Here is a 13,782-nt window from a genome sequence, read left to right on the forward strand (position 1 = left end):
ACCCTAAAAAATTCTTCCCTTTCCTCTCCGACGGTTTTACAAATCGAATCGCTGATCTCTCTTCTAAATAAAAATTCGACTGGTTTACAAAGAGAAACGCTGATCTCTCGTGACCGTGAAATTGATGATCCATATACATCGCCGAACGCCATATCGAGAGAGGTCACGATCGCTGTGGAAGAAGAAGAAGCTTCTGATTCCTGCTTCTATTTCATCTTCGAATTTCGTGGCGCTGTGGATGAAGAAGAAGCTTCTGATTCTTATCCTCCCTTCGTCTGTCGATATCTTCTCTCACTCTCCTTCGTCGTCGGAGGTTTTGTTTGACATCAAAGGGCGTCGGATCTTCAATGCTCTTGTTCAGGAGATATGGATCAACGGAAGCATTCGGTGACAGACACGGTGGTGGAGGAGATTGGATTGGATTCTCATATTCAGCCCAACAAAAAGCCCATTCACCTACCCATTAAGAAACAGGTCAATTTCTATCCCTTCTTAAATTTTTAATAGCTTTTAAAATATATATTTTTGATTTTTATTTTTATTTTTTTGGTTACTAAATTTACATAATGGTATGAAATCTAACCGGATTTTGGATCCAGCATTAGTCGTTAGCGATTCCAAATATTCAACTTGTTTTTTCTACTATTATGTAGATTTAGCATTCAAGTTTTTAATTAGGATTTTCAAAAATAGTTTTTAAAACTTTGATTATTTTCCTTTTCGGATTTTTAAAAGCTTTTTCTTATGTTTTTTTTTTGAATACTAAATTTACATAATGGTATGAAATCTAACCGGATTTTGGATCCAGCATTAGTCGTTAGCGATTCCAAACATTCAACTTGTTTTTCCTATTATTATGTAGGTACCATCCATTCCACTGTAGTTGAATTCAGTTCAAGAGCCCAAGGACTCGGATTCAAGTTTTTTATTCCGATTTTTAAAAATAGTTTTTAAAATTTTGATTTTGTTTCTTTTTTGGATTTCTTTAAAAAATTTCTTTTTCTTATGTTTGTTTTTTAAATTTTTTAATTGATTGGATATGAAATTAACTAAATTTTGGATCTAGCATTAGTCGTTAGCGATTAAAAACATTTAGCTTGTGAACAAATATTCTTGAGTGACAAGAAACAAATATTATTTGGTGAAAATAGAAAGAAAGGTACAACAAAATCATATAGAAATCAGTGAACATAGAAACGTAACGTGAGATGAAATTCTAAGACTTTTTTTTTCGTTCAAAGAATCAATAAGACTTTTAGACACAGTATATCTTCCTAATCTTATAGGCAAACGCAAGGATTTTCTCAGAATCATGAAGGGACTGAACCACGCTTTCTCTCTGCAAACACCTCTTAGCCGAAGCCATCAGTGTGGGACACTCTGGTTCGATGCTGAAGTTAGCTAGTTTCTCTGATGCTTCGAACCAGCTGTAATATCCAGTCATGGCAATGTCTACGAACCCGAAGGTATCTCCACCAAAGTAAGGTTTGTCTCCAAGCTCAGTTTCAAGAATCTTGAGTGCTTCTATATACTCTTTCTTGGCTGTCTCTTGTTCCTCTCCTTTCGTTTGCCAAATCTTATCCGCTGGCTCAAACAGCTGCACCATTTCACAGATCAAGCCCAAAAATATTTTCAATTATCAGTCTACAAAAAAAAAAAAAAAAACCTAAACAGAGATTTTGGATTGGGTACCTTGGTGTCCACGAAATCAACCCAAAATCTGGCTTGAGCTCTCTGGTAAGGATCAGAAGGAAGGATTGGGTTTTTGTCGGACCAAACCTCGTCGATGTACTGAACAACGTTCATGGATTCACAAACCGGTTTACCATTGTGGATGAGAACCGGAATCTTCTTGTGAACCGGATTCATCTGGAGAAGCAAAGGGCTCTTGTCTCTCAGATTCTCTTCTCTGTACTCAAACTCAACTCCTTTCTCTCTCAGCGCGATTCTCGCTCTTACTCCGAATGGACTCGGCCAAAAATCCAAAAGTATCACTTCATCCGCCATTATTGTGAAAAGGAACTCTTCTTTGATGGATTTTGCTTAAACCTTTTCTATACTCCAATCGCTGATTCTTTATAGAGTAAACTAGTCGAGTTATATAAGAAATTTGTATGCGATGCTGATGTCTTATTACTATTGACTGTGAACATAAAAAATGAAAAATTAATTGAATCTTGGAAGCTAAGATACCGTAGCAAGCAAGGTGTGAATGTTAAACAAGTCAACTCAATGTTATTCAATTCGATATGTTTTTTTAAATGGAGTTTTAAGAGATGCTTAGGCCACTGCTTACGTCATTATGCTTATCTGTTCTTGTTTTTATGTTAAAAGAAAATACATGAAACCCAAAACATAAAATTTTCTATATATTCTTTTGTTTCCACATCACACACACACATACTATGGTACTATTTTACTAGTACACTACAAACTTGATCACCAACAAAACTTTTTTTTGTTTCTCTTCACATGAAAAAGTAAAAGCAAAGTAAATGGATTACTTTTAAATCTATGAATCGTATTCTTTAGTGACAAGAAACAACATCCGTTACTGAGCCCAGTCTAACATTTGTCATTAAAACAGCCCGTTGGCGTAGTTAAACAGTTCTCCATTTTCCAAGTTTGCGTTTTTAAATGGGTGGAAGAGAGAAGGAGAAACAATGTCGTCAACGATGGAAGGGCAAAAGAGTCATTGTGAAATTAAAGTCGGTTCCAATTATTATTTTCCCATTTTTCTTAAGTAGTTTATTAAGTTTAATTAGAAAAAATGTTATTTAATACTTCAATTTACAAAAAATGGCCAAAGTAACCGTGAACTCGAGAAATGGCCGTTTTAACTCTCAACAAAAAGTTGACTTCTGTTTTAAACTTTCAAGTTTGCGTTGACTCGGTCTAATTAACCACCGTTAAAACTCCTTCTAACAGCGTAATTGACAGCCGTTTTAATCCGTTAAGCATCTGTTATTATAGTCTTACGACCTCGTTTTCGTGCTAAAGAGAAATCAAAATCGAGAATAGAAATTCTCAAAACAAAATCAATTACCCTAAACCCAAATCGAAACCTAATCCTGCCCCCAAAATCAAAATCGAAACCCTAATTGCTTCAATTCGTTTTCTGAAATGCCATTAGTTAGAAAGAATGGCGTCGTTATGAGGATTGGATCTCCAATGCTTCACGAATCAGAGAATTTGGTGGGAGATGGAGTTGAAGCACCACCGCGAGGAGAAAGAGATGAAATTGGAGAAGAAGTTGGGGGTGAAACGAATGTGGTATCTGAGTCTTGTGGCGGAGAAGACGGAGCACAAGATGCAGCTAAACCAACGCCGGAAAGAGAAGCAGATCGAATTGGAGAAAAAGCTCGAGGTCAAGCGAATGTAGTATCAAATGTTGATGTGGCAAATGTGGCCGAAGTTCGTTCTCCACTTAGGCGAAGTAAACGAAGGCAAATCAGATTGGAAGAAGAAGCTCACGATGCAGTTGAACCAATGCCGGAAGGAGAAGCAAATCAAATTGGAGAAGAAGCTCGAGGTCAGTCCGTTGATGTGGCAGATGCAACCGCAGTTTGTTCTCCACTTAGGCGAAGTAAACGAAGGCAAAATAGATTGGAAGAGGAAGCTGATGTTGCAGTTGAAGAATCAACTCGTCGTGAAATTGGACAAGAGGAAGAGGAAGCTTTAGGTGAAACGTCTTGTGGCGGAGAAGAGGAAGCTCACGATGAAGCTCAAGAATCAGGCGTTGATGTGACAGATGCAGTCGAAGTTCGTGCTCCACTTAGACGAAGTAAACGAAGGAGAATCAGAGATGAAGAAGAGGAGGATTTAGAGGCTGAAGTTCCTGCTCTTGATGAAGACGATGACTGTGCAGTCCAAGGAGATGAAGACTGCGATGAGGTTGATGATGCAGTAGATACTAATAGAGAAGAAGATGATACTGCTGGATTAGGTGTCGAAGAAGATGGTAACTTAGACATGGAAAGAGATTTTCCAGAGGCTAATGGAGAAGAAGAAGCTAGTGACAATGACAGGGTAGATGATATATGGGATGAAGACAAGATTCCAGATCCTTTGTCCTCTGATGATGAAGATGATGATAGAGTAGAGGCAGCTCGAAATGATCTTGGTGATCCTGAGATTTTACTAGCATTGGAGAAGACTTATAACTCTCCTGAAGATTTCAAGCTTGCTCTTTTGATGTATTCCCTAAAGACAAGGTATGACATTAAACTTTATAATTCTGAAGCTATGGTTGTTGCTGCTAAGTGTGTGTATGTTAGTGATGAGGGTGTTGAATGTCCGTGCAGAGTCCGTTGCTCTTATGAGAAGAGAAAACATAAGATGCAAATACGAACTTATTACAATGAGCATACTTGTGTGAGGTCAGGACATTCGAAGATGTTAAAGGTGTCATCTATTGGGTTTTTGTTTGAAGAAAGGTTGAGAGTGAATCCAAAACTCACTAAACATGAGATGGTTGCTGAGATCTTAAGAGAATACAAGTTGGAAGTGACTCCAGACCAATGTGCTAAGGCAAAGACAAAAGTTTTGAGAGCTAGACGTGCTAGTCATGATTCTCATTTTGCTAGGATATGGGATTATCAAGCAGAGGTGTTATTGCGGAATCCGGGGACAGAGTTCAACATAGAGACAGTTGCAGGAGCAGTGATTGGAAGCAAGCAGAGATTTTACCGGTTATATATTTGTTTTCAAGCTCAAAGGGAGTCATGGAAACAAACTTGCAGACCTGTAATAGGGATAGATGGAGCTTTTCTGAAATGGGACATAAAAGGACATCTATTAGCCACAGTTGGAAGAGATGGTGACAATCGAATTGTCCGTATTGCTTGGTCTGTAGTCGAGATAGAAAATGATGACAATTGGGACTGGTTCTTGAGATAGCTCTCTACAAGCTTGGGGCTATGCGAAATGACTGATCTAGCAATCATTTCAGATAAACAATCTGTTAGTCTCTATTCTATAAGATTCCCTTCATATATCTACTGTAATTTGAGATAGACAATCATACTAAACTTGTGTTTTTTTTGTTGTTTTGCAGGGTTTAGTCAAGGCTATCCATACCATTCTTCCGCAAGCTGAGCATCGACAATGTTCAAAACACATCATGGATAATTGGAAAAGGGACAACCACGACATTGAGCTACAACGTCTATTTTGGAAGATAGCACGCAGCTACACCGTATAAGAGTTCAATAATTACCATGCAGACTTAAAAAGGTACAATATCCAAGCCTACACGTCTCTCCAACTTACTAGTCCGATTACATGGTTTAGAGCATTCTTTAGAACCGGTACATGTTGCAACGACAATCTCAACAATCTGAGTGAGTCATTCAATAGAACCATTAGACAAGCTAGGCGGAAACCACTATTAGATCTTCTAGAGGATATTAGGAGGCAATGCATGGTTAGGACAGCTAAAAGGTTTATCATTGCTGACAGGTGCAAAACAAAGTTCACACCAAGAGCTCATGCTGAGATTGAGAAGATGATTGCTGGGGTCCAGAATACACAGAGATACATGTCCAGGGATAATTTGCATGAAATCTATGTCAATGGAGTTGGCTACTTTGTTGATATGGACTTAAAGACATGCGGCTGCAGGAAATGGCAAATGGTTGGGATCCCATGTGTTCATGCAACATGTGTGATAATAGGGAAAAAAAGAAGGTTGAAAGCTATGTGAACGACTACTACACAAGAAATAGGTGGCGAGAAACATATTTCCGTGGTATTAGGCCTGTCCAAGGGATGCCTTTGTGTGGTCGATTGAATAGGCTGCCTGTCTTGCCACCACCATGGAGAAGAGGCAATACCGGAAGGCCAAGCAATTATGCAAGAAGGAAAGGAAGAAATGAAGTTGCCTCTTCCTCAAATCCGAACAAAATGTCAAGGGAAAAGAGGATCATGACATGCTCTAACTGCTTGCAAGAAGGGCACAACAAGAAATCATGCAAAAATGCTACTGTTTTAAGTCCACCAAAGAGACCAAGAGGTCGACCAAGGATAAATGAGGTTTGTATATCTTTCATTTCTATTTTCAAAAATTCTGTTTCAAAAACTGATTGTAATGTTTGTATTAGGAACCACAAGGGCATGTAGAAGGATCAGATGGACATGATAATGGCTCACAAGGGCAGGGTAATGTGTTACAAGGGCAGGAAAATATGTTACAAGGACAGAATAATGTGTCACAAGGGCAGGATAATGGCTCACAAGGGCAGAACAATGGATCACAAGGGCAGAACAATGGCTCACAAGGGCAGAACAATGTATCACAAACACAAAGCCAAAGAGGAAGAGGTCGTGGAACACAAAGACAAAGGGGAACAACTCGTGGAGCACAAAGACAGAGGGGAAGAGGTCGTGGAACATCACAAGTGTCTGAACAACCACAAGGAGAAGCACAACCGCAAGGACTTGCTGGACTTGCACCATGGTTTGAATGTTCTCGTGGAACATGATATGCTAGTCTCATGTTTGTTTTTGTTGTTTGAACTTGTCTTTATGACATATGTCTTTCTTTCTTTATGACATTCTCGGTTTGTTTTTGTTGTTTGAACTTGTCTTTATGACATAATCTAAGTCTTGGTTTCTTATTGTTGTTTGCACTTGTCTCTCTATATGATTAGCTTAGTCTCAGTTTTAAGAAGTTGACCTTTTCTTTCAAATGAAATTCATTACCATTACCAAAGCTACATGTCATTACATAGTAAAAGCATAACCAAACACAAACTAAACAACAAAGACATCACATTCAAACTAAGCTCCCATTCGATTACACACTAATAACCAAGAACAAATTTTTGGTTTTTTTTCTTATAGAACATTGATATTACAATTGCAATCACACTAAAACAAAGGCACACCAAGCACACTTTCGTCATCTTTTTCCATCTCTGAATTTCTCTTTTGCTCCACATTCCATCTTCTTTCAACTCTATCATTAGCTCCTTTAAGTTTGCAATTTCAACTGCAACCTCAGCTTTTGCATTGATTATCTCGTTATCAATGCTGGAGATTTTGGGTAGAGCATCTACAACCTCTTCATACATACACTCCTCCACCCATTTGAACAAATGATCCTGCAATTCCATCTCAAGCTTTTACTGACCAAACACAAAAAACATCACATTCTCATATCAAATCTACTTACATCTTTACAGCTTTTGCACCGAAAGAAAGGCCTTCCAGGGTTCTTAGTCGTGCTCGATGTAAACATGACGACTTCGAGCCCACATTTACACTTAACAGGAAACCCACGACTCTTGAAACCTCCAGCTTCAACATTTGAAATCATTCCTGAATTGCAGCCTCCACTTTCACCACTCGAATTCCTTGAGTTGCAGCTCATAATGCAGATTTGATCGAAAAATTTGAGAGAGAATAATTTTTAGGGTTTGGGTTTTGATTTGGGGGTTTTTCAGAGGTTTCGTCGACTTTGAGGTCTGTTGATAGCACAAAACGTCGTCGTATCACCTTAACGGATGTTCTGTAACGGCTGTTAATTACGCTGTTAGAAGAATTTTTAACGGTGGTTTATTAGGCCGAGTCAACGCAAACTTAAAAGTTAAAACAGAAGTCAACTTTTTGTTGAGAGTTAAAACGGTCATTTCACGAGTTCACGGTTAATTTGGCCATTTTTTGTAAGTTGAGGTATTAAATAACATTTTTCCCCTACTTAATTTCCATTTTTTTCATAACTAGCCGTTAGTGATTTCCTTTTCTTCTTCAACGCTCCTGTTATTTATACGGAGACAAGAGTTTCTCCCCCAGATTAAGATTGTCTAGCATACACTTGTTGTTCGTCGTCTTCATTCTCTCATCTCACTTGTGATTCCGATCGACTAAAGGATCACCAATCTCAACCTGAGAGAGCCATCTATCTGCGATCAGGTTACTTAGTTATAGTCCTTCTCTCTCTTTCAATTATTATTTATTTCTGTTTCATTCTGTCATCGATGATTTATAATTGTATATGTTAGGGTCTTCTTCTAGGGTTCATCGATTCTCTTTTCATTGTTCTGTGACTCTGTTTTTCTGTTTTTTTGCGTGTCACAGAACTCGCATGTAGTGACTCTTCTCGGGTCCAAGCAAGTAAGGACGAAGACTCTCCAGGATCCTTTAATTTTATTCTATGGTAAGAGATTTTTGTTACTTTAAATTGATTTTGAGATTTGATTTTGATTCGCTGGGACTTAGCATCTTCTTTTGTTCTTCAGGTATAGGGTTCTTTGACTGTTTGCTAACACGCGAACGCTACAATCTCGATCATAAATTGGTATAACTTTCTATCCGAAACAAATTCATAACATACTTGTCTACTGTTTCGTTCACTGTATGTCTTTTAGGCGAATGTTATGTTATTGTTCATCAATTTGGAATTTAAAAAATTTAGCCTCTTGTTTGGAATTTAGGGATTTGGAATTTTAAAATTTAGGGATTTGGACTTTTGGAATTTAGGTATTTAGACTCTTGTTTGGAATTTAGGGATTTAGAATTTTGGAATTAAGGGATTTAGCCTCTTGATTTTTAAAACTTTTTACCTCAATTTTTTTCGTTTTTCTCTTTTTTTGTTAGCAAAAGTTTTTATTTTATTTTAATTGGATATTTTATTATAAAAAATATTTTGGTTTTTAAAAATCTAAGTGTTAAATTTCAATGCATTGAAAACAACCGGATTGAGCATCCCGTCCCATCCTATGGGTCCGTAAGCGGTGTTATTAGTCCAACCGCCTTTCACGTAAGTAAATTTAATATTTAGATTAATTTTTGCGGTTTTTGTTACAAATATTTTTATTATGTAAACTTATTTTATTATATTTTTGATTATGATTTTTTTAGTTTTAACTAAAGTTTTTATTATGTAAAATATTTTTAATTTTTAAAAAATTTAAGTGTTGAATTTCAATGCATTGAAAACAAAACGGACTAAACATCCCGTCCCATCCTACGGGTCCGTAAAAGGTGTTATTTAGTTAAACCGCTTTTCACGCAAGTAAATTAAACTCTTAAATGTTTTTTTTATTGTTTTTATTACAAATATTTTTGTTATGTAAACTTATTTTTTAATTAAAGTTTTTTTTATATAAAATATTTTGGTTTTCAAAAAATCTAAGTGTTGAATTTCAATGCATTGAAAACAAACTGGGCTAAGCATCCCGTCCCATCCTACGGGTCCGTAAGAGGTGTTATTAGTTCAACCGTTTTTCATGCAAGTAAACTTAAATCCTTAGATTAATTTTTTATGGTTTTTTGTACAAATATTTTTATTATGTAAACTTATTTTTTAACTAAAGTTTTTCTTATAAAATATTTTGGTTTTCAAAAAATCTAAGTGTTGAATTTCAATGCATTGAAACAAACTGGGCTAAACATCCCGTCCCATCCTACGGGTCCGTAAGAGGTGTTATTAGTTCAACCGTTTTTCATGCAAGTAAATTTAAATCCTTAGATTAATTTTTTATGGTTTTTTGTATAAATTATTTTATTATGTAAACTTATTTTTTAACTAAAGTTTTTCTTATAAAATATTTTGGTTTTCAAAAAATCTAAGTGTTGAATTTCAATGCATTGAAAACAAAGCGGACGGACTAAGCATCCTGTCCCAACCTACGGGTCTGTAAGAGGTGTTATTAGTTCAACCGCTTTTCACGCAAGTAAATTTAACTCTTAAATACTTTTTTTAAAGGGTTTTTGTTACAAATATATTTATTATGTAAACTAATTTTTTAATTATCTTTGGATCATATATTTTTAATTATATTTCGATTATGAATATGTTTTTTATGTTAACTAATGTTTTCATTTTATAAAATACTTTGTTCAAATAATCTAAGTGATTGTTAAATTTTAGTGCAATTGCAATCGTCGTTAATATTACTAATTTACAATTTGGTAATCAATCTCAAAAGTCAGATGTTATTTGCTAGAAATACGAAACAAACACAGTTGTATCTTTTGAAATGATCTAAATCCAAAGAGATAAATCAACAAGGGAAATCATGCAAGACAATCAACAAGGGAAATCATGATAAAGTGTTATTTATACGTCGATGTAGTGGTTAGCAACGATGAAGATCTAAGAAAAACTGATGATACAAAATTTACATCTATATGCATTGAATTCAGACCAAACATCGAATTTCAACAAAACAAAGCATCCGAATTTCGAACAAAGACTTCATTTCATTATCAGAAACACACATCACAACACAACAAATAGCTAAACAGAACAGGAAACGGCAATTTAGAGAGATCCTTACTCAATTCCATATAACTTCTTAAGCTGTAAAACGTATCCAACAACTTTCTCAGAATCAGGCAAAGCTTTAGCCACACTCTCTCTTTGCATACATCTTTTTCCCCAAGCAATCAGCTTCAAACACTCTGGTTCGATGCTGAAGTTACCAAACTTCTGGTATGCTGGAAACCAACTATAGAATCCAATCAGGACAATGTCTACAAACCCGAATTTATCGCCGCCAAAGTAAGGTTTTTCTCCGAGCTCACATTGAAGAGTCTTGAGTATTTCAATAAACTCTTTATTGGCTGCTTCTAGCTCCTCACCTTTCGTTGCCCAAGTCTTCCTCCCACAAACATACAACTGTTCCTTGTGGCACAGGGAACATACGCACAAATGAGTTACAAGCAAAACCCTAAAGTTCTATCATCTGAAATCTTTCAATTCCAATATCTTTTCTTTAACTCGTCTAATACTGTTAGGTTTGTAGTTGAAACTCCTTGTAACTTAAACTCCCACAAACTCCATATATTGTTAAGGATCTCAAAAACAAATTACAGTCAAGGACAGTGAAATTTAATGACACTTGTTGTTTACCTTCTTGTCGATGAAATCGGCCCAAAATAAAGCTTGAGCTCTATGGTAAGGATCAGAAGGGAGAAATGAGTTGTTGTCAGACCAAACCTCGTCTATATATTGGATTTGGATAAGGGATTCAAGAACCGGTTTACCATTGTGGATGAGAACCGGGATTGTCTTGTGAATCGGATTCATCTCTAGTAGCAAGGGACTCTTGTTATTGATCACATCCTCTTCTCTATACTCATACTTCACTCCTTTCTCCTCTAACGCGATCATCGTCCTCATTCCGAACATGCTCGGCCAGAAACCGAGAAGGATCACTTCGGCTGCCATGGTTTCGATCCGTGAAGCTTTTTCTATTGAGTCGTATCTTATTAAAATGTGTAGCATCGTTAGGCTGTTAATAAGGGTAACATGTCCATTCGAAATTATTAAACGTTTTGGTCAATCATATTAAACCTTTTAAAAAAATATCAAAGTGTGGAATTTTTATCATTTCTTTCATTAGTTTTATGGTAACGTTATGATATCTCGTAGACTAGTAGTTTAATAATGCTAGTGGTGGTTATAGAAACCATAAATATTTTACCATAGTAGTTTGATAAGTACCTTTTGAGAAAATAGCAGTCTGATAAATCAAGGTTATAAAATATGTTATTGATGAATGATGTCATCTTCTGCCGAGAGAAAAAATTACAAGCAGGATAGTGAAAGGGATGTTTTATTACTTTGGCGGTGATTTTTACTCGAAACAGAGCATCTGAACCTTTTGGCCAACCATATTAAACCAATTTTAAATTTTGGTAAGTTTATTATTTCCTTCATTCTTAGTTTAATGAGAGTAGCTTTATAATGCTGCTAATGGTGTATATATCACTATATTGTACTAAATTCAGCTTGTTAAAAATATCATCAGTAGTCCCCTTTTAAACAATTGCAGAGTGTAAATCAAAGGTATGCAAATCTTTCTTTTGGTGATGAAAAATACAAATTTTCCTCTTTGCTATTCTTCTTACAACTTATGAATGGTGATGACAGTAATGCAATAACGATATGAAGCTTTGACTAGTTCTTTTCTAGCAATCGAATGACCGAAACCATATGTTTTACAATAGAATTGTATTGATCTTCGAAACAAAGATCACACGTATAAATTATATTATTCGGTGAATGGTGAGTTGATGACAAAAGGATAATCAGAGAAAAACTGTTGGTGTGAGCCACACCGTAGTGGAGTCTCCACTCAAAGCCTCAAAGTAAGGGAACTGACCAGCTTTTATGTTAGTGATCAATGTATTATCTCTTAAGAAGCAAAGAAAAGAAAAACAAACAAAAAAACCCTAATAATAGTGATAATAGATCAGAGGTGTCTTTTTGTTTTCCCTCTAAGCGGAGTTTAGAGAGTGCTTTAGTCTGCATGTCCTCCCAAAAGTGGCTGAGAACCCAATTTCTTTTTATCTTATGTTTGCAGAGCCACTACTTGCATGATTGTAACGTGGCCATCTACTTTATTAATTGCTGGGTGTTATACTATTTTCGTATACGCGGTACTAGACAAGTAGAAAAAGAAAAAAGAATTCCAACTTTTTCTTGTGTTTGTTCTTTTGAAAAGGATGTGACTTCATACTTGGACTCTTTAAGTCGAAACAAATTTTATTTAAATTCCATACTTAGGATGCATAAAAACCACAACACACATTCACTAAGGCTCTCTCGCATTATTAGGGGAAAAAAAAAAACAAAGACAAAAACAGAACACAGCTTAGCAACAAGAGAACAACAAGATTATTCAAATCAGAGATTGTTCTTCCTATACTCAGCAGCATATGCAACAATCTTCTCAGAGTCAGGGAGAGACTTAGACACACTCTCTTTCTCCATGCACCGCTTTGCCCAAGCGATCAGTTTCGGACTCTCTGACTCGATGCTAAAGTTACCAAACTTCTCATAGGCTTGGAACCAACTCGAGAATGTAATCAAGGAAATGTCTACATACCCAAAGCTATCTCCACCAAAGTAAGGTTTATCTCCTAGCTCAGATTCAAGAATCTTCACTGCCTCAATAAATTCCTTCTTGCCTGCTTCTTGTTCCTCACCTTTCTTCCCCCATACCTTGAATTGGGCGTCGGTGAACTGAATCCATTACAGAACATCGAATTATGTCAGAAGGAACCAAACTCATTTTTTCAGATAACCCTAAATCACATTGTTTCAGACTCAAGTTAAGAAATCTAGGGCACAAAAGGGATTAGTTACCTTCTTGTCCACGAAATCAGCCCAGAATCGAGCCTGAGCTCTCCCGTAAGGATCGGAAGGGAAGAACGGGTTCTTCTCGGGCCAAGCCTCGTCGACGTACTGGACAACGTTAAGAGATTCACATACCGGTTTACCGTTGTGGACCAGAACCGGGATTTTCTTGTGAATGGGATTACTCTGGAGGAGTAAAGGGCTCTTGTTCGAGAAATCTTCCTCTCTGTATTCAAACTCAACACCTTTCTCTCGCAACGCAACTCTAGCCCTCATCCCGAACATACTTGGCCAGTAATCCAAAAGAATCGGTAGGTTCGCCATTGCTATAGGATCTCTGAAGTTCACAAAGTGGTATATATTCTTGCTTTTTGTTGTGCGTGAACAAGCGAGTGTGTGTTATAGTAGAGAAGGAGTGAGTGACGGTTGTTTTATAGGGGAAGAAAATGATGTGGAAAGGATTTTGATTCCCGTTACGTCACATCAGCTTTTTTCAAAGCATATTATGGTCCATATATAAATCTTTTAAACAGTAAGCTTTTACCCGTAACGATTTAAAATGTATTTTGCAACTTTGTTAAATAATTGTCATATGTGTGCAACTAGTGAAAACATCACTTAATATAAAAGAGTGTGATTATCTTTTGCTCTGATTCAAACCTTAAACGTATATGTAAGAGATTAGAATGGAA

The 13,782-nt window shown here is 36.4% G+C and overlaps 3 protein-coding genes and 2 pseudogenes across 5 annotated transcripts; 1 reads left to right on the top strand and 4 right to left on the bottom strand.

Annotated features, from left to right (window-relative positions):
* Positions 1–1,054: 1,054 nt before the first annotated feature.
* Positions 1,055–2,213, bottom strand: GSTU22 (glutathione S-transferase TAU 22). The gene is made up of 2 exons (NM_106482.2): positions 1,693–2,213; positions 1,055–1,597 (listed from the first exon to the last, which is right to left on the bottom strand). Exons 1-2 carry the CDS (start codon positions 2,005–2,007, stop codon positions 1,256–1,258), a joined length of 657 nt encoding a protein of 218 aa, NP_177956.1. The 5' UTR covers positions 2,008–2,213; the 3' UTR covers positions 1,055–1,255.
* Positions 2,214–3,123: 910 nt separating this feature from the next.
* On the top strand, positions 3,124–6,482 carry AT1G78350 (annotated as a pseudogene; the record flags this gene model as incomplete). Its single annotated transcript has 1 exon — positions 3,124–6,482.
* Positions 6,483–6,713: 231 nt separating this feature from the next.
* Positions 6,714–7,318, bottom strand: AT1G78355 (annotated as a pseudogene; the record flags this gene model as incomplete). Its single annotated transcript has 3 exons — positions 6,714–6,803; positions 6,888–7,103; positions 7,175–7,318.
* Positions 7,319–10,078: 2,760 nt separating this feature from the next.
* GSTU21 (glutathione S-transferase TAU 21) lies at positions 10,079–11,219 on the bottom strand. The gene is made up of 2 exons (NM_001334825.1): positions 10,859–11,219; positions 10,079–10,624 (listed from the first exon to the last, which is right to left on the bottom strand). Exons 1-2 carry the CDS (start codon positions 11,174–11,176, stop codon positions 10,280–10,282), a joined length of 663 nt encoding a protein of 220 aa, NP_001319402.1. The 5' UTR covers positions 11,177–11,219; the 3' UTR covers positions 10,079–10,279.
* A 1,110-nt stretch (positions 11,220–12,329) lies between these two features.
* GSTU20 (glutathione S-transferase TAU 20) lies at positions 12,330–13,599 on the bottom strand. The gene is made up of 2 exons (NM_106484.4): positions 13,100–13,599; positions 12,330–12,976 (listed from the first exon to the last, which is right to left on the bottom strand). Exons 1-2 carry the CDS (start codon positions 13,412–13,414, stop codon positions 12,638–12,640), a joined length of 654 nt encoding a protein of 217 aa, NP_177958.1. The 5' UTR covers positions 13,415–13,599; the 3' UTR covers positions 12,330–12,637.
* Between the last annotated feature and the right edge of the window lie 183 nt (positions 13,600–13,782).

This window comes from Arabidopsis thaliana (genome assembly GCF_000001735.4).
Source record: "Arabidopsis thaliana chromosome 1 sequence".
Lineage (NCBI taxonomy): Eukaryota > Viridiplantae > Streptophyta > Magnoliopsida > Brassicales > Brassicaceae > Arabidopsis > Arabidopsis thaliana.